This window comes from Miniopterus natalensis, chromosome 1 (genome assembly GCF_054644295.1).
Source record: "Miniopterus natalensis isolate mMinNat1 chromosome 1, mMinNat1.hap1, whole genome shotgun sequence".
In the NCBI taxonomy this organism is placed as follows: Eukaryota; Metazoa; Chordata; class Mammalia; order Chiroptera; family Miniopteridae; genus Miniopterus; species Miniopterus natalensis.
The window spans coordinates 39,710,777-39,737,059 of record NC_142081.1 but is presented as its reverse complement, the minus strand read 5'-3'; the positions used below and the strand labels follow the sequence as shown (position 1 = coordinate 39,737,059).

The window sequence follows — 26,283 nt, the reverse complement described above, 5'->3', positions numbered from 1 at the left end:
ACAGGCTCAATCCCCAGCCCCGGTTGGGGCGTGTGAAGGAGGCAACCAATAGATGTGTCTCTCTCCCCATTCCACTCTCTTTGAAAAGCAATGGAAAAATCCTCAGGTGAGGATTAAAAAAAGGAAAAAAAGTGGTGTTTTTTTGGCCAAACCTGTGTTCCAAAGATGCAGTAATAACCATTAAATCCAGGTTTTGAATCAGTACTTTTCCAACCGGAAACAAAGTAGAACTAACTGTCATCAAGAGCTGGAATGTGGCTTAGTGGTGTTCCAACAAAAGGCTCACACTGTTGCTATTACCTCTATTAATTCTTCATTTTGCAAATCAGAAATTCCTCAGAACAGAGCAAGATGCTTCCTCTACTAGAATAAAGAAATGCACATTAAGAGCAAGACCTATGATGTTAATAACAGGTAATGCCAAAAATATAAAACTTAGAGAATTTCTAAGACCCTTTCTACATGAGTTTATATGCCAAAGGTGCAAGCATGGATCACTAAAGTAAACCCCAAGTGGAATCTAAATCAAAATTAGAACTTTGCCTGCCCTGCATAGTCAGCATGCTACTTTTATGAGACATACAAATTATGGGAAAGTTAATAGGGTGCTGTTTTCAAGCCAATCCTAGTAGGGGGGGTACACTTGACCAGATATTTTACACTTTCTCCACCTGCAATCCTTTAATAAAGTTTGATATTTAATAACAGAATGCTGTAGCTAAATTGTCTTACATATTTTTAAATTTGGGGGGCGAAGGGCAACTCTAACTCATTACAGCATTCTCTGGAACTCTGCCTCCATCAATCAGAGCATTCAATGAATCAGGACCTCTGACCACACTAGACACATGTTTGCTAAATTTAGCTTTGCAACAGCAAACACAAGCTCAGAATAGTTCATGGAGCTCTCATCTTACCCTTAGACAGTGATTCTTCTAAGATTGTCTTTCCATAGCAGGCCAAGGCAGGGCAAGGGGCACTCCACGTGCTCTCTCTATGGCCATTGTTAAGAGACTGGACCAAGGTTGAGGGGATCTGACATCAGCCATGGCAAACATGTTTATCCCCAACTCTCCATGACGGGAACTTGAAGTTAGCCATATATCACATTTCATGTGTTACAAGTGGTTTGTGGTAATGGCCTGACATGCTCTATGGTCCTTGAACCACATCCCATATTACTCAGCCATCTAAGTCTAGCTTCCCTGAATCTCCAGCTTCTCTGAAGTTGATGTGGCCAAGTTCTATAAATAGAGAGCAAGCAAACTGCTTCTGTCAATCTTCTCATGCTCTGGCAGGATAACATATTTTAAAATTATAAAAATATCTATGTCTTCATCACTCTAAAATTATTACATAACACACAATTTTCTCAGGGGAAAAAAAACTAATTCTTGTCTCTCCCTATCTTCCAATACTCGTGGACATTCAAGCTTTGTGATCATGTTCATCAGACTATCAAATACAAACACAAACCAAAATTAAGGACCTACTATGTGCCAGACAGTGTGTCACACACACAGAGAACCATCGGGGGGGGGGGGGGGACGACAAATCTCTCATTTTAAATCCCAGGTGGACAGTCGATAATAACTTGTGATGGCATGTACAGAGGTCACTTTAGATAGATTACAACTTTTATTGCACTATTACCTCATGACCACTCTTTCTAACCTGGGCCTTTAGTAGATACCACTGGATACTTTTATCCTACATTTCCCCTACAAGGGTCTCCTATGCCCATGTAGCTGAGGCCTTGAAAATGTGAGTTGTTAGTATATGTATGCATGGTGGGTTCCAAAATAGTGAGTCTGACAAACCCTTACATTACTCACTATTTATGTGTTACCCAGTGAAGGAAGGAAGGCTTCCACATACATTCTCTATTAAACAACATCATAACAATCCACACCAAGAGACTTTATAAACAAATCACATTTTAATCACCTGGCTTTGTTTAATCTACAAAATCAGTTCACAGTTTTTTCTAGTCTGTTTTATCTAACCATGTAATTCTAATGTTTTAAGAAACACATGTTCTACCTTTCATTTTGCAACAAGGAGCCAACTTCCCTTACATTCCTCATGACTAGCTGATGCAGTCTGCAGTCATCTCGAATAAACACTGATGGAATGGTGGTAAACTATAGACTCAATAATCCTTCAGAATAGTAAAAAAAAAAAAAAAAAGTCACCAAGCAAGCCAACCTCCAAAGTTCCCTGAAACAGCTCTTCCTGGATGCTCCAATCACTGAAATCTTTGCTCCTGTGGTCACCCTGGCCTGGCACCATGAGCCTTCCTTTCCTTCTGCCTCTGTCTCGAGTTCTGCAGTGTTTGGGAGATGGAGCACAGAGGGGTCTGAAACTTATTTCTGCTGCTGAGCACACTAGACCAAGAAACAGATCTCAACATATGTGCCAGCACCATCCAGCCCTGGTGTCCTGCAGTGACCACCACAGTGATGGTCTATTTGGTGTATTTCCCACTTTTCCTCTGGAAACTTTCCCTTTGGTGATCAGTTCCCCTGGGGCTGACCCCCTCAGCCCCGGAAGTAACACAAGGTACTCAGGGACTCACTGCCTGACATTTCACATCCTTTCTCACCTCACTCCTTAGTGTTACTATTTTGACAGTGATATGTTTGTCTTTTAGAGCAAAGGAGGAAACTTGCCTTGTTTTGAGGGCATAAAGTACGACATCACATCTCTGACATCTCAAGAGAACTCTAAGGAAGAAAAGTTTCTTCATGATAACAGTAATGCCAAAATCTCAGTATGTGACCGCATGATTTCAAGGGCCCCTGTAGGGAATTACTTGCATTCCTCTCTGTCCTTTGCACACATGCATCCCCCCCAACTTTGAAAAAGGGCTCTGTTTTATCTCTCCCAGAGAAGAAAACCTTTGCCTCATTTATAATACTCTAAAAATTCACACTGGCTTCTCCATACTTTCCAGCATGAGCTCAGACACTGTATTTTAACTGAAATGCCCAGAGCAAGTTTTTTAGCTAACGACTAACCTGAGGGCCACTGCCATCGGCCCCACCTACACTATAGCACAAACCAAATGTGCAGCTGCTTCCTTTCTTCCCACCAAAAGCATCAAAGCTCAGGGCAGCAAGCTCCTCGGAAGCAGGACATCCAGAACACCTGGGAAAGGTGGCACAAGCTCCTGATCTGCAGTAATCACGTGTGAACTTGGGATGCTACGTAAAAGGCTGACTAGGAGTGGCTTAGGGCTTTTCTTCTTCTTTAACTTGGGCAAATCACACAGGCCTCTGAGCCTCTCATTCCACTCCCATTCCTACAACAAAAAAAGCATATCTGAAAAATTCTCAATTCTTACTGTCACCATACTCCTCATTCCCTTATAATATACTGAAGGAAAAAACCTCCTCCTTAACTCTCTACTAAAAACTAAAATTTGGGGGATCCTATGAACAGTCAGGCAGCCAACATGATGATGGAAAGTTGAGCAAAACATAACGGGGTTGATAGGAAAGTATCTCAGAGAGTGTTAACATCATTGTTAGTCAAACCCTAGTAAGAATAACTTAGTGTTCCTCATCAGATGAAAGGCCTTCAATTTCATCTCTGTCTCCCCCAATCGCCATCCAGAAGGCTTTGGCAACCTGTGGAAAGAAACATGCAACAAATTTTAGCCAACAGCTAAATTTCAGCTCATTTCATGTCATACTTTGAACTGATTAAGACCCAAAATTCTGTACCTTGCCTTTCAGCTCTCTTGCAACATATATCAAAACCCTTGAAAATCCTGAACCTAGCCTTCCACTTCGAGAAATTTACACTCAGGATATAATCAGAGTTGTGTACAATGGTGTTCTGTAAGGATATGCACAGCTTCACTATTTATAGAAGCAAAAATTACACATAACTTTATTGTCCAAAAGGGAACTGGATAAATTATGACACATTCAATAGAATACCATAAACCATATATGTTTCCTGCCAAGAATATGTGTTGCGTTGGTAATAACAAAAGAAAACAAAACAAAACTAAGAGTTTCCCAGCCCAACAGTTAGGAAGGCAAACATCCTGAGCCTCAATGAAAGTTCCATGTCACTCAGCATACATTTGAAAGATCTTGGTTTGACTGTAGCAACTAAGTTACTATTGTGTAAATATTCAATTAGTTATAAGTTAAAATCCAATGAAAAGTTCACACTAAGACACTTGAGAAAAAAGTATAATTAATAAATAAGTGCTATAATTCTAATAGCATGGACCTTTTGTAGGTGCTCAATAAACATCTGACTAATTGTCTCACCTTTTCTGCATGTAACTTTCTTTGCTCGTGAGGCAGCGTCGCAGCCTTGTCTAGGGGGAAAATATATCTTAAGAAATTCGTCTAATAGCACAAGAGAATCTGGAGTGTACAGATGTTGCAACACTAAAAGATGGGAGGGAGATGGGTTTCAAAGACATGTTTATGGTGTAGTCATTATAGCTATTAGAAAGTTTAGGGAATGATGTGAGTAAATTGGTAGAGATCTCACTGATTTCATATTAATGAGACACACTGAAAGAAACAGGCAAGAGAGGAAGGGAAAATAAGAGGAAAGAATAAAGGAAGAGGAAAGTTTTCCCCAGGGAATTTTTACCACCTCTCCCCATAGGTAAGTTTTTCAAGATACCTGAGACCAGAGCATGGAATCGAATCAGCAGTTACAAAAAAAAATCCTACTATATAAAACCGGGGATTATCAATACGGGAACATGTTAGACACAATGGATCTGATTACCTTTCATTTCCTTTAACTTTGAAAACAGTCTTTCAAAATTCTCCAAATCTCCTCCACCTGTAGTAAGACTGGCTAATTCTTGAATATCCAGATCTAACATGGGATCTGAAATAAGGATTTGTCACATTGTCACATGTTACTTATATATGTACTAAATACACAAAAATCATTCTAAGGCAATCAATCCTGGCTTTGATGAAAAGTCACCACTGAGTGCGTGCCCTGGGTACCAGCTTTCTAGCTCATGGTGCTTCATTCAGCATGTTTGGTTGCTAATGGGCCCTACAAATGAATAGCAATTTATTTTATCCTTACACCATCATAATGAGGCAAGGCACACAGTTTCCATTTTAGAGATGAGAAAACTAGAGCTTAGTGTTGAAGTGATTTGCTCAAGGTCACAGCTAGTAAGTGTGACCTTGAATTCAGACTTAGGTGTTTCCAACTCTGTGGGCCACACTCTCCACTAAGGTACAACAATTCAGCAACAAATGCCTGAAATGTATACCATATTTTACTGTGCAACACATATTTTCACATCTATTACTGACAACCATATAAGGTGGTTAAGACAGATTTTGCTGTCCACAATTTGCACATGAAGAAACTTGGGTTTAAAAATGAACTCATCTAAAATTACAACTATTCAGAGGTAAAGTTTGTTTTTAATCAGAATTTTAACTCATCCTCCACTCCAGGCCAACCACCTCCAGGATGTCCTCCCTGACCATCCTAGCTCTCAGGTCTCCTTCCTTTGAATTCGTCCCATGCTTAGTGTTTGCAGAACTGTCGTGGCACCGGCATATGCTACTGTGCATTCTGACACCTGGCCACCATTGCTATAATAAACACTACCATTGTGAGAGAATTTACTTTGTGTCTGCACCACTGAGTGCTTTAGCTTAGCAACATTCCATTTCATTTTTGTCACAGCGTTGTAAAGAAAGATTTGTTAACCCCTATTTTACAGAAGGGAAAACTAAGGCCCACTGAGGCTAAATAACTTACTCAAGGTCATCTCATCACTAGTGGTAGAGCCATGATTCGAACCTAGTTGTCCAGGACTCAAACCCACAACTTTAACCATTATATTACAAGGCCTGTCTCTGCATTTTTAGACTGTAAACTCCTTGAAGTCACAGGTGATAACTTATAGTTCTTTTCATCTACTACAAAGTCATATAGATAATTTGGTGTTAAAATGCATTTTGGTTAATGAATTTGCTTTAGTTCAATGGGCATGTCAGGCTGGCAGCTGGCAGACAGGGTTAGACATAAAAATTTGTGATTATCTGTGTATACACGATAATTGAACTGTGGACGTGGATAGAATCTCTTTGTGCTTAAATACAGATTTGGAAGAAGAGATTAAGTGGAGCATTGAGGAATGGCAATATTTAAAGGCTGGGTGGAAAAGGGTAATCTTCCAAAGAAAGAGAAGGAATAATCAGAAAGGCAGGAAAACCACCCAACTAAGATGTGTTGGGTGAGTCAAGAGAAAATATTGTTTCAAAAGGGATTGCTCCATAAATATTGAATGGTGCCAAGAGGCCATGATGAGGAATGGAAGACATCTATTAGGTTCAGTGGCACGGAGGTTGTTGGTGAGCAATTTTAGTGGGAAATGGAGACAAAAGTTAGATGGGAATGCACTGAGGAGTGAATGGGAGGTGAGGAATGGAAATAAGTTTAGTAAAGAAAGAAGGAAAGGAACATTGAGTCGAAGTGTTTTACTTCTGCTGGTTTAGTTTTGCCTTTTAAAAAATTTTTTGAAGTAATTTTAGTCTTACAATAAAGTCACAAAGCCCTGGCCAGGTGGCTCAGTTGGTTGAAGTGTTGTCCCATACACCAAAAAGGTTTCGGGTTCAATTCCCGATCAGGGTGTGTATGGGAGGCAGCTGATCAATGTTTCTCTCTCATGACAATATTTCTCATTCTCTCTCTCTCCCCCTTCTTTCTCTCTCTAAAAATCAATAAACATATATCCTTGGGTGAGGATTAAAAAAAAAAGTTGCAAAAATAGTAATATTCCCTTCACCCACCTTCCCTTAATGTTAACATCTTATATAACCATGTTACAATTATAAACGTCAAGAAGTTAATAATGGTGTAGTGCTATTAACTAAACCAGACTTCATTCAAACTTCCACTAAGCCCAGCCGGGCGTGGCTCAGCGGTTGAGCGTCGACCTAGGATCCAGGCGATCAGGGTTCGATTCCTGGTCAGGGCACATGCCTGGTTGCGGGCTCGATCAATGACGCTCTCATCATTGATGTTTCTATCTCTCTCTCTCTCTCTTCCTCTCCTTTCCTCTCCCTGAAGTCAATAAAGGTATATTTCATAAATAAATAAATAAATAAACAAACTTCCACTAAAATCCTTTTCTGTTTCAATATCCTACACAGAATTGAGCTGTCAAATTACCATAGTCTTCTCTAATTTCTGACAGTTCCTGAGTCTTCCCTTGTCTTCTATGACTTAGACACTTTTGAAGAGTCCTAGTCAGTAATTTTGTATAATGTCCCTCAATTTGGGTTTGTCTAATGTTTTCTTGTTAGATTGAGGTTATGCACGTTTGGCAAAAACAGCACAAAAGTGAGTGTCCATTTGGTGCATATGAGGGGGAGATATCAGTATGTCTCATTACTGGTGAAGTCATCTTCATCACTAGAAGTGGTATCTGCCAGGTATTTCAAATATAAACTTACTATTTTCCCTCTTGTAATAAATAAATATCTTAGGAAAAATGCTTTTAGACTATGCAAATATCATGTTTCTTCTTAAATTTTCATCTATTAATTTTAACATCCATCAGTGGATCTGGCCTGAACAACTATTACTGTGGTGTATGACTGACTAATGGTGATTTTCTATTTCCCTCATTCCTTCTACATTTACTAATTGGAATTCTTCTGCAAGGAGGAGCAGTTATCCAGTTATCATTTTGTTTATTCAATTATTTATTTATATTAGTATGAATTCATGAATATTTCTTTTCTTCCATGGGCTATAACCTAATACTATATTAATTTATTTTACTGGTCAAATTGTTTCAGTTTTAGCTCTTTCAGGTTGGTTCCCCTGCCTTTTCAATGTCCCCATTCTTTTTTGAGCACTTTCTTACTTTTTGATACCATGAGATGCTCCAGGTTTATCCTGCATTTTTCCTGCCCCAGACCTGAGATCATCCACTTCTCCAAGTAGCCCTGGTATCTTTTGGGAGAACAGTATTTAGAAACCAACATCTAAGTGCTAAGTGTGCACATTGCTATTGGAGTATCGTTGCTTCTAGGACCTCTCAGTGGCTAGAGCTAGGAGAGAAATATATACTAGCACATGTATACACACATCTATATTTCTCTATTACTCTAACAATACATATACTTTTAAAAACCATGTGTTTATGCTGATACTATCAATCTCAGTCCAATATTGAAGTATTTATCCCAGCCCTCCCCTTTCCTCATTTGTAACTTTCTCTGACAGAAACCTAGCTCTCTTTATATACACTATAATTTCTTAATTTTTCAACCATAAATATGTAAATATATATAATTTCAGAATTTCTAACCCATATATCTATGAGAATCAAATTTATTAAGCAAAGTGCAGTATTTCTGTTCAGCTCTTTTTGTCTTTAGCCTTACGGCCTCCAGTCAGAATACTGTTTTCCCAAGTTAATATTTAGGTTAGTTCTTGTCTCCCCCACCTTTTTCAGTGTGGTTAATGGTTTGTTTTCATAAAAGGGACTTTAGCAGGTTTAAAAGCCAGCTGAAACTACTAGTGTATGTCAATTATATCCCAATTTAAAAAGAGCCCATAGGAAAGATTTAATTGAAAGAACAAGACTGAATTTAAACTAGAGAGAAAAGAGATTATATGGGGTTTTTTCTTCTTAATATGTTTCTATAACCAATCACTTGAGTTTTCTACATGGATTATTTTATCATCAGGAAAAAATGGTTTTAAAAATTTATTACTGCACATGGCCCCTCTGTGGCATAAAGTAGAGATGTAGTAGTTCCCTAACAAGAGAACATTTACAGTTATTTCAACTAAGCTCCTTGGCTTTCTGGCTTTCGGACAATAGACTGGATTCTCATTTCAGCTCCAAGACCTTCTTATTAGATACCCTTGGACAAGTTATTGAATTTCTCTATGCCTCACCGTCATCTCTGTAAAATAGCTTCTCTGCCAAACTTCATTACCAAGTAAGAAAGTGGATATAAAAGACCTTTAAAAGGATATGAAAAGGCTTATAAAGTTGTATTATTCTTGATGCCATCAATTCTGACTACTGTTAAATACTATGAAAAAACTGTGTAATATGGAGATATAAAGCTGTTTCACCACCTGGTCCTGTCTGTTTTAGCTCAGATGATCTGAATCAAATCCTACTAAGAGAATCAGAGAGAAAAATGATACCCACAGATTTGTAATGTATTTATTCTCTCTCCTTTTCTGATAGCCACCGCAAGGCTCACATTCATTTGGGGTACACTATCAATTTTCTTCCCTTGTCCATAGATAAAGTCAATTTCCCCCAGATGATTTATTCCCTGATACACTGGCTATTCCAAGTTCCACAGAGCTGTTTCTTGGCAGACAGAGGAGGAACTTACCCACAATGCTATCAACCTGAGCGTCTGCTGTGTTTGCTGCACCACCCTGATGATCTAAGAGGGATTCAGTCCTATCTGCTGCTGGCAAATGGGGCTGCTGTTGAGGAAAACACACACGAGCAATAATTTAATAGCAGGCTACGTCAGAACTAAATCCAAAAGGCTCACACTTCCACCCACTGGCTGACTTTAGAGAAGCAGTAGTAAGAGCTAGAGACAAGGAGAGATGGAAGAATGTTCAATATCACATAAAAAAATAAACGGCTAAAGACTCACTAACTCAGGAGTATTTTCTCTCAAGGAAGTGTTATGATTTTGCTACTGACTATTAAAACATATTGTTTATTTTGTTTAAGATCCATGTTTTATTCGAACTATGAAAATGAACATGATCATATCACAAACAGCTCAGAGACTGATGAAAAAGATGCCTGAAAAGACAATGTGGCCCTGTCTAATGTGCTCTTGGTTCCAGCACGTCGACCAAGGTAAACCCAGACCAAAGTCCTTTAGGACAGAGGGTTGAAATCAGCTTACTAGGCTCTTTGAGGGCAAGGACCTTGCCTCAGATTTGTACAGGGCCTTGTACATGGGAAGTACTGAAAAAGAACCATTAATTTTATGTTTAAAGATCTGGAAGCAACTTTAGACCTCAAGGAAATCCTAGCAAGAAAACATGAAACAACCCAGATTGCGAACACCTTGAAAGCGCTCACTGCTCTGATGCTGAACCAACCTTTTCTCAATAGGTATGAGGCACAAGAGGACTGCTTTACATTCTCCTTTTACCTATTTTTAATATTCTCTGCCACTTCTTAAATGGAAAGGAAAAATAATAAATGATGTAAAGATTCATAATGACAAGAAGAAATTAAAGTCCAAGAGGAGAAAAGATAAAGGAAAAATCTTTACCTCTGAGTGACAGGGATCTGCTGACCCAATGCTATGGTTTGCTCCAGCCAATGAGCTGAGAAGGCCAAAGCCTTGGTTCCTATCTGAAAAGAAAAAATAAATCACTGAGAATTTTAATTTATATTTTAAGTTAAAATGACTGCAATGATGAAATGGCTATTTCCTCATTATAAAAGTTCTAACTGTAAAACGTAGTTACTACCAATTACCATACTCTCTAAATTCTGAATAATTTTCAAAAATCAGAGTATTAGTCCAGGTCAAATATAATGGCAAAACCATTATAACAAATCTTCTGCTTGCAAAGATTAATAGCACTGATGTTTTCATAGTCACTATGAACTAGTAATATTCTAGTGTTTTAAACTGAAGAGGAACATGCACACTTTTTTGAAATAAAGTTCTAATTTTGATAATAAGTAGGCCACTTGCAGTTAAGGCCCCCAATAATCTCAATATTTGTATTTACAATGGAGGACAAATCTAGAGCAGAACATCTAGAACTGATGAAAATAAAGGCCCCAGCCCTGATCTGATAGTGTGCCCCAAAATCACCTGAGTACTTATTAAAACTACTCCAGGCCCTGGCAGTTTGGCTCAGTGGTTAGAGCGTAGGCCCGTGGACTGAAGGATCTCAGGCTCTATTCTGGTCAAGGGCATGTACCTCAGTTGTAGGCTCAATCCCCGGACAAGGTGGGGGCACGTGCTGGAGGCAACCAATTGATGTCTCTATTTCTTTGTGTCTCTGTCTCTCTCCCTCTCTTTCTCTCCCCCCTCCCTTCCACTCTCTCTGAAAAGCAATGGAAAAAATATCCTTAGTTGAGGATTAAAAAAACAACAACTACCACCCCAGTAGTCAGTAGGCAGTATTCTCTCTACTTCTGAGGCAGGATCTCTGAGACAGAGGCCAAGGAACCTGCACTTTTACCAAGTACTCCAGGAGAGTGTTAAGATCAGGAAAAATGAAAACAAAACAAAACACTGCTGCAGAGTAGAACGTGAAACCCACATGTCAAGAGTCTAACAGTATAGAAATCAAAGAACTCTCAAAAAGACAACATCCTCCCACCTTGCCTTGCCTTTCCCTATCTCTTCCTGCATCCATTCTCCTCTCTTTAAACCACCTACAGTCTTCCTATGTCCTCTCCCATGCCCAGTGAAACCTGTGGTCAGAGGCTGTCACACAGAGGTATCAAAGAGAGCCCCGTGCAGTCTCAGTCGTCCTTCCTTTCACTTGGGGGAGATCTGCCTTTTACACTGGGACGAAGCCAGTTTGTGGCATGCTGGTGTCGGGGGCAGCCTGTTCTAGCCTAGCCTCCCTACTGCACGTGGCCATCAACCCAGTACCTTGGCTTTGAAGGCTTCAGAACCTGCTGCTTTTCCTGATCCACAACCTCTACTGTGGCAGCAGGGCCACAGGCACACGTGCACTCCTGGAGCCCCTTTCACCTCCTCACCCAATTTGTTCACTCTGAGGAACTCTCCAGGCCAAATGCCTGGGTGTGCCCATCTAAGGACCAGGCACTGAGGCTTCATCAAGGTAGGCCAAGGCGGCTCAGAGGCTGAGAAGCAGATCCTTGTAGTGTCCCACACTGACGGTTTCAGAGACCGGGGAGGTTTATTCAAACATCAACATAATTCTTTCTTTTTGGCCAAAGTGCTACAAACTTTACAGTGGTTGTATGCAATTACACAATACTCAGGGATTTCACAGGTCATGAGGATACGCAAGGGCTCTTCTAAAATACTTTAGGCTCTTTGTACAAAAGGCATTATCTGAGTAATAGAGTATTGCTATAAGAGAGCACTTACTTCTATTACTAGAAATAACTTGGGCTTTGGGTAATTTTCAAATCTAATTCACAAATCTCTCCACATTCCAATTCTATAGCTTAGGTTTTTCCTCCGTTGGGCAGTGCCTAAACTTGGCAGGCCAGACTGCAATCCATGAAGAATAATGCAATAATGTCAGCTTGGGCATGTTACTCAACCAAAGCAGTCTATTTAAAAATGCCTCATTCTTTTAAGTGGCTGCCTCCACGGAGGGAGATCTGGGACAGTCAGGAGTTAGAGGGAGCTAAACTTGTCACTGTATACTGTAAACGTCTGTGTACCTTTTGACTTTCATTTCATGTTCATGTGTATACCTAGTCAAAAAGACTTGTTTTTAATTTAACAATTACGTGCTAAGTGTATTTTACCACAATAAAAAAATGAATGTTCTAATTTTTCAAAATTACGAAAACGTCAGAATAGTAGGAAGAGAACTGGGCTAGAAGAGAAAGCCTGGCTCTGCCTACCAGTGCAATCTTGGACAAAGTAATCAATCTGTCTTGCCTTAATTTTCTGTCCTATAAAATAAGAGGGTTGCCATACATGGTTGTTAAAGTCCATTCTGCTCTAGAAGTTTGGGATTTTATGAAGAGGCATTCCTTATCTTCATTTGACAGTAACTTTGAGTTAGCTGGACTTAGATATTTTAAAAATTACTTAATAGGGAGAAAGACAAGAACCTTAAATTTCAGAATCCTTTTAAGGTTCACAGATGACTAAGAGTTTAGAATCAGGTTTTGGGATAATTAAAATAAGCTGGAAGGACTTTTGCTCAGGATTTTCTTATAAGCAATGGAGGATTTAGTCAACTAACAAGAGTTCACTATGTTTTTACTGCTTATATTTTAAGAAAGTTAGAAACATATAAATTTTCACAATTAGTAAAACTTTTGTTTATCCAAAACTGCTTCCACATTAATATTGCTCAAAAATCTTGGATTTTACTTCATATAGTTACAATTTTAAAGAAACTATCAGTTTTGCTTAGTTCAATGTTTAGCAAAATTCTGCCTATGTGCATCCACTGTAAAACTATTCTTCTCATAGAAAAGGATTACATAAATCTTTCCTTGTTTGTCACATTTTTCTCCACAGGATTCAGGGCATGAAAATGCCATCCCTATTAAGAAGGATTTATTCTTTTAGCAGGTAGTTGGTGAAATTGGCTATAATAGCTCTGGTTTTATTGATGCCACAAAATACTAGACTAGGAAGGAATAAATTAATCTACCTACTCAAATGATTTTTCTGGAGCCTCAGAGCCACAGAAAGGGGAAGTTGTTAAGTAAATTATTCTGAAAGGCACAGTAAAGTATATTAAACTCTGGTTATAAAAACATCTGATTCAGTTTCAGTAGACTAGTAAATTGGCACCAGTGGACTAACAGATAAAATTATAGTATCATGAAAAAAAAATCCAGTGGTGCCGGTCACGAACATAGAATTTTTCCAGGAAGTGTCAGAAACAAAACTATTGCCTCAAGAATAAAGATTTGAAATGGAAACTTCTCAAACCTTGGGAGAAGCTTTTATTACTTAATTTTTAATAAAAGTTTCCCAAAAATGTTGAAATATATGAAACTATATGAGTATCTCTTTGCAAATCTAAAGGTACATTGTTACTTTAGAAACAAAATTCATTTCATATAGCAATTTTGACATGCATTCCATGAGACATTTAGAGAATTAAAAACCTAGGCAAAAATTTTAGTATGGGGAAAGGGCAAAGTCATTCTTAAAAAAAAGTATTTTTTTCCTTCTACCTTTTCTGCTCTTCTCCACTATTTTATCAAGGCAATATGATAATTTGCCTTGATAAATGAATTTGGAGATAAATAAAGGCATAGATTTGAATCCTAGTTCTACTACTTACTGTGTGGTCTTACCCAATTTATACCTTCTCTGTACCTGTTTCTATATTTATGCAGAGGGTATAACATTACTTACCTTGCAGAACTACTATAGAGGTTAATAATCATAATAGCTAACATTTACTGAGTACTAACTACAGGGTGGGGCAAAAGTAGGTTTATAGTTGTGAGAACATGAAACAGTTTATTCTTATATTATTATTTATGTATTAATTATTGCATTATTTTTCATAAACATATGCTTTTTTAATCCTCACAACCATCAAAATATGCCTTCAACACACAAATATACACAATAGAAATCAACTTTTGTCTCCTTTACTTTATCTTTTTTACAGAGGATTAAATTTCTTATTCTTTTTTAAAGAGTAAACTATAATTCAGAGAGATTAAGTAACTTGTCCAAAGACATAGCTAGAACCTGAACATGAAATCCAGAACTGATTCTAAATTCCTCTTTCCATTAAGCCCAGAGGTAACATGTAAAGAATAAAAGTTGACACAGTCAATGCTTAATATACACGCATTGGATATGACACAAACTTGGGTCAAATGCAAAAAGATGTCTTTTTACTCACATATACCGCACTTCTCTTTTGTCAGTAATCCTTCATTATGTCCCTGGTTTAGACTGATTTCAACTAAACTGAGCTGAGGACTGAATAATTAATCAAATACCACTTTAATGCTTCTCATTAATCTCAGCCCAGTCCCATCATTCCTGGAGGCATTAGTCACATAAAACTAGTGGCAGACAGGTGGTTAGGACTCGAGGTCCTTTCCCTCAAGTATAGTAGAAAGGGTTTCTCAGTCTCAGCACTGTTGACATTTGAGGCTTTGTTGTGTGTGTATGGGGGTGGCAGGGAGAGTCCGATGACTCTGCCTAGACCTACCAAATGCCTATAGCACTGCCAAATGTCCCCAGAGTTGGGGGTGGGGAAAACACAAAATTACCTCCAACTGAGAACTACTGATACAGATCTACTCACAAGGACAGGAAATTTGGAGCTTAAATTCTCAGGTTGTAAGTCATTTCTTGAAAACAATTTCAATGAAAAAAGAGAGTAAAAACATTTAAGAGATTTCATCTTATCTCCTGTCAATGTTATAAACCTCTCTAGATGATTTTAGCTCCTGATCTCTTCCCCTTAGTGCCATTTGCTTTTGTCCTTACTATTCAATATGCTAGTATAAAGACTTGTCTGAAGCCTATCTGCCATCCTTAACTACATTATAAACTCCTTGCACACACAGACTATAGCTAAGGGGCCTGCTACCTTCTGCAGCTCCCAGTATAGTGTTAAGTACACAGTAGAGCTGCTGAAACACCCATGAAAGCCTCATATGACAGAGGCTGCAAGCATTAGCTAAGCAGAGAAGTTTTTACTTCAAATTTATATATACTGATCACAATATTAAGAATTTCCATAAACAGCCCCAAAATGCCTTGGATGAACTATTATATATTTTCTGTGTCCTTATTTCAGCTTTTATTTCTTTAAAGCCACAATTATATGGCATCATCTTTAAGAAGTTAAAGTTTTCCCCTTATTTTAAGTTTTTTTACATCCCCTTTCTCTCTCCACAAAATATTTTCTTTTCCACCCATGGTGATAAACATGACTAAACTTACCATAAGCACAGCTAAGATATTTCAACTTTCATAGAGAAGCTGTACCTATTTTTGAATGGTATTTTTAAATCACACCATACTATTTACATAAAAACTTATTTTAAGCAGTACTTCATCAGAAATTATTCCACCAGTATCAGGGAAACAAGCCTACACTTTTATATCACATTCCACTTCTGCTTGATAAATTGAATGTTTTTGAAATAAAAAAGAATTAGAACTGATTTATTCTCTTTTATTAAACTACTGCTTGAAAAGGGTGAAACTTTGAAGTACGTTATTAAAAACAGCACTTATTTAGAGAAATAGGCTTAAGCACTCTATCTGGCTCTGGATTCAGAAGTGAATCTGGGCTCTTCCTATGACATCTAGGATACCTGCTCAACAAGTCTGCAAGCATTTCTGCAAATCCTTGAGCATCTAATGAACCTAACCAGGAAGTAATCACACAATATTTGTTCTCTTTTTCCTGATTGTAAAGGATATGTTCACTGTAGAAAATCTGGAAAACAGAAAAAAACTATAAAGAAAATTAAATCACCCAAGATGCCAATTAATACTTTGGTGTATGTCCTCCTAGTCTTTTTTTCTATGCACACATGCACAAAAATTCTTAAGAAAATGAATGAAATGTAAAAATGAGCACTGTCTTTTCCAAAGGTCTCGTAAGGGAAAGCTTTACACTAATTCCAATAATGCTCCCTTTGTGAAGTCCAATCTTCAGAGCCTGAAGCACACTCTTGAAAATCCTCAAAGGAATGTTTAGAATCAAGTCAAAACATTGCTCAGAACCAAGTGCAGGGAATCATGAGAGCAATGAAACAAGACTTGACCGTGAAGAGAAAGATAACTTTTCTTACGTGTGGTTCATAACCAGCTCTAAAAATAATTCCAAAGCAAGATTACCAAAAATGTTTTGCAAGAAGGAGGCCTGCAAGTGCCTCCAGGGTGACTAATCTGAAGAGATTTCCCACCATTCATTTGCTTATGGACAATCTGGGGCATTATTTCCTAAAACAAAGTCTCACCATTTTACTCACACATTTATTCCCTTCCAGCTTCCCTAATTTTACACAATTCCCTCTTCCCCTTTTTTCTTGCAGCACAATCCCCTCCACCAAATTATGCCTTCTACACACATACAGAAATCAGTATATATCTTATTTATTTTAGTTTTGACAACTGTCAGATATTACTCAAATAATTTTTTTAGTTCCACAATATTAGGTGCTGGGATAAAGAGGAGCAATTTACTCTGACTCAAGGAACTCAGTTCCATAGAATATAGTGTTGCTTTATTTCTACCCTATCCTACAGATTAGGAAGCTGGGGTCCAGAAACATGGTGCCATATTCCCAAGATCATCTAGGCAGAGACAGACCCCACTAGAACCCTCTTCATTAACCATTCTTCCTCTCACTAATTTGATGTTTTATTTTCTGTAACATTAAATTCAATTTTTTTATTTAATCATTTTCTTACTCTCTTTTTTAAAAACAATTTCTATTACAAGAATTAGCCATCTACTCTCTCAGGAGAGTAGCCCAGATATCAGGTAGCCAGATAGATCTTGTATTTTAGGTACTCATTTCTTGTCGCTGTTCTGTACATCAGTTGCAAATGATTCCTTAAACTGGAATCTGGAATTTTTGCCGTGGAATCCTGTTATCAAGTAAATTCAGGGGATCATACATTAATAGATGAATACTTGTCATCATTTAGAATGGGAAAACACAGAAAACTATCAGGAAATAATTGTCTCTACTATTAAAATTCTACTTAATCCTTACCCACCTGCATCACTGGAGATTAAACTGTTATAAACATTCTCAGGGCTTTTGAAATCCAATCTCTACAATTATTGTTTACCACTTGGGGAGCAAAGTGACAACTCTGTAATATTTGTTTAGTCTAATCCCCACTTCACTGATGAGAAACAACAGAAGATCACAATTTCCCTTCTCTGCCCTTCACTCAGGGTGGTACTTGAATACCCAAGAGCCATGAGTACAGACTAAACCCCCCAAGGCCCTCATCAATGCTCAGGAGACAAAGCCAGCACCGGGTTCCTGGGGGAAGTTAAACTAGCCCTGCTACTATCTTATGTGAAACAGTGACAACTTCGTTTGAAAAACAAAACAACGCATCAGGCTTCTACTAACCATCTTCTTTCCTTTGCCCTTAAAACCAAGTCTTATTATTTATTTACCTCGTGCTCCCAAGTTCAAGGCACAGTACTGAGCATGATGCCTAGATCATCTAATAATAATGAAGAACTTTGCAACTAGGCTTTCTGACGTACCAGACAAAGAGAAGGCAATCTCACTGGAGGCCAAAAGGGTGGGGAGAACCAACTTTTAAAATCTGTCACATTTGGCATAAAGCACTGACCCAGAGTTTCTCCTTTCATGGTGATAATAAGGGAACATTATCAAATTATATAATCAGGCCCAAACAGTAGGTCTCCACAGCCATATGATCCCAGCTCTGACGGGGGCTGGGCTAACTCAAGAAGGCAGCTGAGATTTTATCCACGCCCCTTTCCTTGAGCCACAGCCAGACTTTCAGATCCAGGAACTGTGAGACAAGACAGCGCAGGAAAGGTTAGACAGTGAGCAAACTGATGTGGACAGAGACATCTACAATGCATAGCCCACTGCAAAGGCTCCTAACCACTTCATTTCCTGGACCATTTTGAATCCATGTCTTCAATGCATATAATGGAAACTCTGACTTCCCTAGAAGTTTGACCTTTACAATGAATACGATGATGTCTGGGGATTTCCTCTAAGGTGGAGTTTAGTATATACAACCAGATCCAGAGTTTCTCTACCATTTTCATCAAGGTCCCTAAAGGAAAAACTTCTACTTCCTTCTCTACTCATAGCCAATACTTCTGACACCTGATGTGTGGGCTTTTCCACACCAAGCAATTCTCCAATTCTCAGAGAACATCAATTGGGTGTCCTACAATTTAACTCAGTTCTGTCACTAACTGCCCAGAGTTAGCGCAGGCCCCCCAGGTTAAGCGCAAACTCCCACAAAGCTGCCCTCTCCCCCACCCCCATCCCACTTCAGACCCCAACTGCAAGTCTCAGGTTCTCACCTGTACTACTGACCAACTAGCTATAAACTGGGATTTCCCACAATCCCATTCTCAAGTTCGATAATTTGCTAAAACAGCTCACAGAACTCAGGAAAGCAGTTTACTTATTCAATTAGTAATTTATTATAAAAGAATATAACTCAGCAACAACCAGATGTAAGAAATGCATAGAGAAAGGTATCTGGACATGCCACCCTCCCAGCACCTCAATGTGTCCACCAACCTGGAAACTCTCCAAATCCCACTGCTTAGGGGTAATGGAGGTTCCATAACACAGGCAGAATTAATCACTTGATTAACTCAACCTCCAGCCCTTTTCCCCACCCAGGAGATCAGGGCGAAGAGATGAAAGTTTCAACCCCCTAACAACCAGCCCCCTCCCCACAGGCTTTCTAAAAGTCACTTTATTAGTACAAACTCAGGTGTGGTGGAAAGGGGTTTGTTAGCAAATAACAAAAGACACACCTTTCACCTTTATTGCTCTAGAGTTGTTTTAGGAGCCAGGACAAAAACCAAATACTAATTTATTATATTATAGTAGAAGCTCTATGCCAGAAACTAAAGACACACTCCCCTCTGGGCCTTTCATTTTTTCCCTATTCATGACATACCCTCCCCATTGAAATATTAATACCACAGATACACTGTATATATGTTTACATATTATATGTACATCTGTGCTTTATATGTAAAAAAAGTAATATTTCCCCCCCACACACACACCTTAGAATCAATTTTCACCCCTTTGGGGCAATAGTGCCCCATATTAAGAATGCATGCTTCAACTTATGAAACAAGACATTGGCAAAGCCAAGAATATAAAACTAGGTTATTATAACTTAACCCAGAAGTTACGTCTCCGTATCAGGAAGATTTATAAATCTCTTTCTAGAATAATAATTTGCCTACAACTGTAGTACTAAAACCTGTTTGCTTTTACAATGTGAAATTAAGCAACAAAAACACATTAACTGAGTACCTACTATGTACGAATAAGAGTCTTCACTTAAACTGAAGAGAATCTGTTATGACTCTAAATAAAACAATTTAAAATACACTATTTCATTCACAAGTAATATATAAGTATTTACTACATTAACTATCTAGAAGCCTTCTCTGTACTTTGGATTAAATGCAGAACAATGGGATATAGTTAGTATCAATATCATTTCAGACAACCTTTTAAAAAGGATTTATTTAAAATGCAATAAACAAAAAAGTCCAAAATCTCAGATATGAGCATTACTTCTAGTCTGTCTTATTAAAATCTTACTAATGCCAGAAAACCTATGCTGATGGGGTTCTATAGGGAATGAACTCATCTGGCTCTGCCAATAATTTCCTAGGCAGCCTGGGTAAATTATTTAACTACTCTGCTCATTTCTCTAACCAGCCAATAATGTAAATCAACACACTTTAATGGAAAAATACACAACACTCCTGGGTCAGGAGACCTGCCCTCTGGTCCCACCTTAGCTACTGACTCACTATGTGAATACAGGCAAGTCACCTCTGTTTCCTGAGGCCTCATTTTCCCATCTGTAACAGGAAGACGTCATACCAGATGCACGCACGGAGATTCTACATTCTAAAGGCCTGCACCTGGCTAATTCACACACACTAGCATACCAAACAAAACAATGCCCCTTATTAAAGTCTATAAAATTCAAGAACATGTAATCTATGTGAGCCCAACCAGTACAAGATTTCATAGAAAAAACACTGCATGGAAAAATGTTGGGAAGAAAAACATGATTGCTCTCCAATATAAGTCTTAAAAATTTAGGCCACATACCTTCCTAACTTAAGTATAAGTGTCATTCATGAGAGCTATTGTAGCCCCTTTATGAACCATATCAATTTTATGCCTGGATCACCTTTAGGGTAATGTACTCCATAAATTACCTCCTGCTATGTTCAATAATGCCTTCATTTTATTTATAATTGGTAAACCATTTTAAGCTTCAGGGAATGTCCCTAAATTACAGCAGCCTGGGATTTGGGAAATCAGTCCATATTTACCCTCTTCATACCCTAACTAAAGATTCCAATTAAATCCCTTCCAAGCTTTTGTTTTTCCAAACTTATCCTACCTTAGACAATCTCCATTCTTCCCATCCCCTTGATCACTTCAGCCATGTATTACCATGGTCATACCATAAGACCTTATTATCACCAATAACTACAACCCCTTCATAGTCTCAATTTCATGCATTCTACACTCTGACCACCACCTATCGTTCCAGCTCACTCCCTCTCTATAGTATCCCCACCCAACTATCCTTCAACTCTGCTGGGGCCTCAGAAATAACATCTTTTCACTGAACCTCTCCCACTGATTTTCTCTCTCTCTTTCTAACCCAGCTTAAATTCCACAGTCAGTTATTATAATTACTCTCTTACGTTCACTATCTAATCCCTTGCCTCTCTCTTGCTGTGATACCCTTGCTTGGTAAAAGCACAGCTGATTACTCCATGCCTATACCCATATAGCTTAATGTAGCTGGGAAAAACGCAGCTGCATTACTAGTTACTATGATGGCCTACAAAGCCCTAAATCAGGTGGGGAATGTCTGGCCCACCAAGCGGAATGGTCAGGCCCTGCCAAGGCAACCATAGGTGGGACTGGAAATTCAATAAATCTAGGGGCTTTTTTCATAGTTAATTTTAAAATTGATAATTTTGTATAGCCCGTAAATGATATCATAAATATCCAAATGGTCCTTGGCAGAAAAAAGGTTCCCTACTCCTTCCCTAAATGATCTGGTCTTCCATTATCTCTGATCCTCTCTCCTCAGGCACACTGCACTCCTTGATAGTCTCTAAATACATCAGGCATAGTTTCACCTTAGGAATTTGCTGTAGTAATTCCCTGTGCCTGATATGCTCTTCTCCCAGATAATCCACGTGATGAAATGCCTCATCTTCTTCCTCAAATCTCAAGGCCTCAAGAAGACTTACCTTGACCACCTTATTTAATACTGCAATCTATCAGGCAAACTCAACACCCCTAACCCTTATTTATGATTTTTTCTATATCACTTATTATCTTCTAACAGACTGTTCAAGTTACTAATTAGTTGTATTGTCTATTGTCTACTGCCTCCCACCAGAATGAAAGCTCCAAAGACAAAATGTTTTGTTCATTTTGTTCACTGATATATCCCAAGCACAAAGACCAATGCCTGGCATATAATAAGTAGTCAATAAATAATTTTTGTACGAATGAGTGAATGAACACTTGAAACCAGATCTTAAATTGTGGACCAGAGAGAGATTTGATGGAAGAGAAACTCAAATGGCTCAGGGTCTCAACTATGTCTCCTAGGCAATTAGCTATTTATAAAGGCTGTATTGCTTCTTTCAGATCTCAAGGAGGATTGTTTAATACAAGCACTGGTGACCTTGTCATGATACCAGCCCAAACTAGAAACAAGACCAAGGAAGTATGGAGGGCAGCACCCACTACTTTCCCCTTTGCCTCGAGGCGACTCTATAGTGGGCACAAACCTGTCTCCTTTCTCTGTCTTTGCTAAGTCAGAGGAGTGACTTACAAATGCTACATGATTAGAAATAGAAGCAAGTCAGTCAGAGGGCTAATACAGCTTTCAAAATGCCTAGCTTATTCCCATGGATTAAGCAAACTCTTACAAGTTAGAACTAGCTGACTATCATTTGTGTAAGTGGTTCTCAACCAGTGCTGCATATTTGAATTCCTGAGGCACTTAAAAAAAATACTATAGCTGCCTCTCCCTTCTGAGCTAAACGGTCTGGGTGAGGCCCAGATGGACTAAGTTGTGACAGCTTCCAAGGTGATTCATATATGCAGCAAGAGCAGGGAGCCAAGGATGGAGATGAACCCCGTGGATGATTAGATAAAGAGATGTGATGTGTGTATGCATATACATATACACAATGCAGTATTACTCAGCCATAAAAAAAGATGAAATATTGCCACTTGTGACATGGATTGATCTTGAAAGTATTAATGCTAAGTGAAATAAGTCAGAAAAGATTAAAAACTATAATTTCACTCATATGTGGAATATAAAACAAAAAGTAACAAACAAAAACAAACTCTTAGATACGAACAACAGAATGGTGGTTATCAGAGAGTATGGAGGGGTGGGGGTGGGAGGAGGGTAAATTGGGTAAAGGGGGTCAAATATATAGTAATGGAAAGAAACTAGACTTCAGGTGGTGAGCATGTGAAAGAGCATATACAAACATAAAATTAGAATGTTGTACACCTGAATGTTACATAATGTTACAAACCAAAGCTACCTCAATAAATTTTATTGTAAAATAAATAACTAAATAAATAAAGCCTGAGAGAACAGGATCTGCATAAGGCCACACAGCTTAGTGCAGTGTTGGGACTAGGAACCATCACTTGATTCTTTAGAGGAACAGCAGTAAAGGAGAAATTTCACTACAACATAACCATTTATAAGACTACAAGGTATAGTAGTTAAATGCATAAGACTTCAAAATTATAAAGGTCTAAATTCAAGGTCTACCATCAGGACTTCGATAGTTAACAGCTAATATTAATGGTTCTCAAACTTTGTTGCATATTATAATTATCTGGGGATAATTACCTAGAGAAGATTTCTTAAATCTCTATGCCCAGGCCTCACCCCATACAATTCAGAATCTCTGGGAGTGAGATTCAGGCATCAGCACTTTTTAAAGTTCCCCAGGTGATTCCAGTGTGAAAACAAGCTTGAGAACTGATAAGTTATATGACCTTAGGAAAATTACTTGACCTCTTTAAGTCTGTCTCATTTGGATATTGTGATTAAGTAAGATAATGTATGTATGTATGTATGTAAGCAGCTGCTATTAGTATGATTACCACCTCCATGGTGTAAATGTCCCACAGAACTTTTATCCACTCATCATCTACTGATGGGCACTTAGGCTATTTCCAGATCTTAGCTATTGTAAATAATGCTGCTATGAACATAGGGGTACATATATTCTTTCTGAATGGTGTTTCGAGATTTTTAGGCTATATATCCAAAAGTGAGATCGCTGGGTCACACTGCAATTCCATTTTTAATTTTTTGAGAAAACTTCATACTCGTTTCCGCAATGGCTGCACCAGTCTTCATTCCCACCAGCAGTGCAGTAGGGTTCCCTTTTCTCCACATCCTCGACAGCACTTGTTGTTTGTTGATTTATCGATGGCAGCCATTCTGGTACGTGTGAGGTGATACCTCATTGTAGTTTTAATTTGCATCTCTCTGATGCTTAGTGACATTGAACATTTTTTTGTATGTCTATTGGCCATCCGTATGCCATCTTTGGAGAAGTGGTTCTTCAAAAACTAAAAACACTTTTAGTTTTTGCCCACTGAGTATGATGTTGGCCCCTTTTTTTATTGGATTGCTTGTCTTCCTTTTGTTGAGTTGTATGAGTTCTTTATATATTTGGAAATTAACCCCTTATCAGATGTATAATTGGTGAATATGTTCTCCCATACAGTGGGATCCCTCTTCATTTTGATAATGGTTTCTTTTGCTGTGCAGAAGCTTTTTAATTTGACACAATCCCATTTATTTTTCCTTTGCTTCTCTTGCCCTAGGAGATGTATTAGTGAAAATACTGCTATAAGCAATGTCTGAGATTTTACTCCCCATATTTTCTTCTAGGGTTTTTATGGTTTCAAGACTTACATTTAAGTCTTTTATCCATTTTGAGTTTATTCTTGTGCATGGGGTAAGTTGGTGGTCTAGTTTCATTTTTTTGCATGTACCTGTGCAATTTTCCCAATACCATTTATTGAAGAGACCGTCTTTACTCCATTGTATGCTCCTGCCTCCTTTGTCAAATATTAATTCACCATAATGGCATGGGTTGATTTCTGGGCTCTCTGTTGATTTCTGGGCTTTCTGTTGTGTTCCACTGAAACACAATACTGCCTATAGCAGTATTTTCACTAATACATGTCCTAGGGCAAGAGAAGCAAAGGAAAAATAAATGGGATTGTGTCAATATGCCTGTTCTTGTGCCAGTACCAGACTGTTTTGATTACAATGGCTTTGTAGTATAGTTTGACGCCTGGTGCTGTGATCCCTCCAATACTGTTCTTCTTTCTCAAGATTGCTGAGGCTATTCGGGGTCCTTTTTGGTTCCATATAAATTTTTGGAATATTTGTTCTAGATCTGTGAAATATGCCATTGGTATTTTAATAGAGATTGCGCTGAATCTATAGATTGCTTTGGGTAGTATGGACATTTTAATGATGTTAATTCTGCCTATCCCTGAACACAGTATATGCTTCCACTTGTTTGTATCTTCCTCTATTTCTTTTTTCAATGTCCTATAGTTTTCAAGTACAGGTCTTTTATCTCCTTGGTTAAGTTTATTCCTAGGTATCTTATTTTGTTGTTGTTGTTACAATGGTAAATGGGATTTATTTTTTTAGTTTCTCTGGAGTTCATTATTGGTGTACAAAAATGCCATTGATTTCTGGATGTTAATTTTGTATCCTGCTACTTTGCCAAATTCATTATGAAATCTAGTAGTACTTTGGTGGAGTTTTTTGTTTTGTTTTGTTTTGTAATATATCTTTATTGATTTCAGAGAGAGGAAAGGAGAGGGAGGGAGAGAGAGAAACATCAATGATGAGAGAGTGACTGATCAAGCCCGCAACTGGGCATGTGTCCTGTCCAGGAATCGAACCCCGATCGCCTGGGTCCTAGGTTGATGCTCAACCACTGAGCCATGCCCGGCCGGGCACTTTGATGGAGTTTTTAGGGTTTTCTATGTACAATATCATGTCAACTGCAAATGACAGTTTTACTTCCTCTTTTCCAATTTGGATGCCTTTTATTTTTTCTTCTGGTCTGATGGCTGTGGCTAGGACTTCTAGTACTATGTTGAATAAGAATGGTGAGAGTGAACATCCCTGTCCTGTTCCTGATCTTAAGGAAAACACTTTTAGTTTCTGCCCACTGAGTATGTTGGCTATAGGTTTGCAATATATGGCCTTTATTATGCTGAGGTATGACCCCTCTAACTCCACTTTGCTGAGAGTTTCTATCATAAATGGGTGCTGGATTTTGTCAAATGCTTTTTCTGCGTCTACTGATATGATGTGATGTTTATCCTTCAGTTTGTTTATGTGATGTATCACATTTATTAATTTGCAAATATTGTACCAGCCTTGCATCCCTGAAATAAATCCCACTTAGTCATGGTGTATAATCTTTTTAATGTATTGCTGGATCCAATTTGCTAATATTTTAGTTGAGGATTTTAGCATCTATGTTCATCAGAGATACTAGCCTATAATTTTCTTTCTTTGAAGTATCTTTATCTGGTTTTGGAATTAAGATAATACTGGCCTCAAAAGAAGAGCCTGGAAGTCTTCCTTCCTCTTGTATTTTCTGGAATAGTTTAAGGAGGAGCGGTGTTAGTTCTTCTTTGAATGTCAAGCCATCCAGTCCAGGACTTTAGTTTGCTGGGAATTTTTGTTTTTGGGGGTTGTTTGTTTTTTTTTTACTATTGCTTCAATTTCATTAGTTGTTATT

General features: G+C 38.2%; 1 protein-coding gene across 4 annotated transcripts in view; it reads right to left on the bottom strand.

Moving 5' to 3' along the window:
* Positions 1 to 1,917: 1,917 nt before the first annotated feature.
* The window catches only part of AAGAB (alpha and gamma adaptin binding protein), a 49,507-nt gene continuing 25,141 nt past the window's right edge, over positions 1,918 to 26,283 (bottom strand). For 2 of the 4 annotated variants that reach the window (XM_016198064.2, XM_016198065.2), the window contains 5 exons: positions 10,299 to 10,381; positions 9,387 to 9,483; positions 4,765 to 4,869; positions 4,290 to 4,339; positions 1,918 to 3,632 (listed from right to left, as the gene is read on the bottom strand). In XM_016198064.2, the coding sequence (XP_016053550.1) occupies positions 3,555 to 3,632; positions 4,290 to 4,339; positions 4,765 to 4,869; positions 9,387 to 9,483; positions 10,299 to 10,381 (413 nt within the window). In that variant the 3' untranslated portion in view covers positions 1,918 to 3,554. Of the gene's footprint in view, positions 3,633 to 4,289; positions 4,413 to 4,764; positions 4,870 to 9,386; positions 9,484 to 10,298; positions 10,382 to 26,283 lie in introns of all 4 variants that reach the window. The other 2 variants (XM_087820717.1, XM_016198066.2) reach the window with 2 other exon arrangements.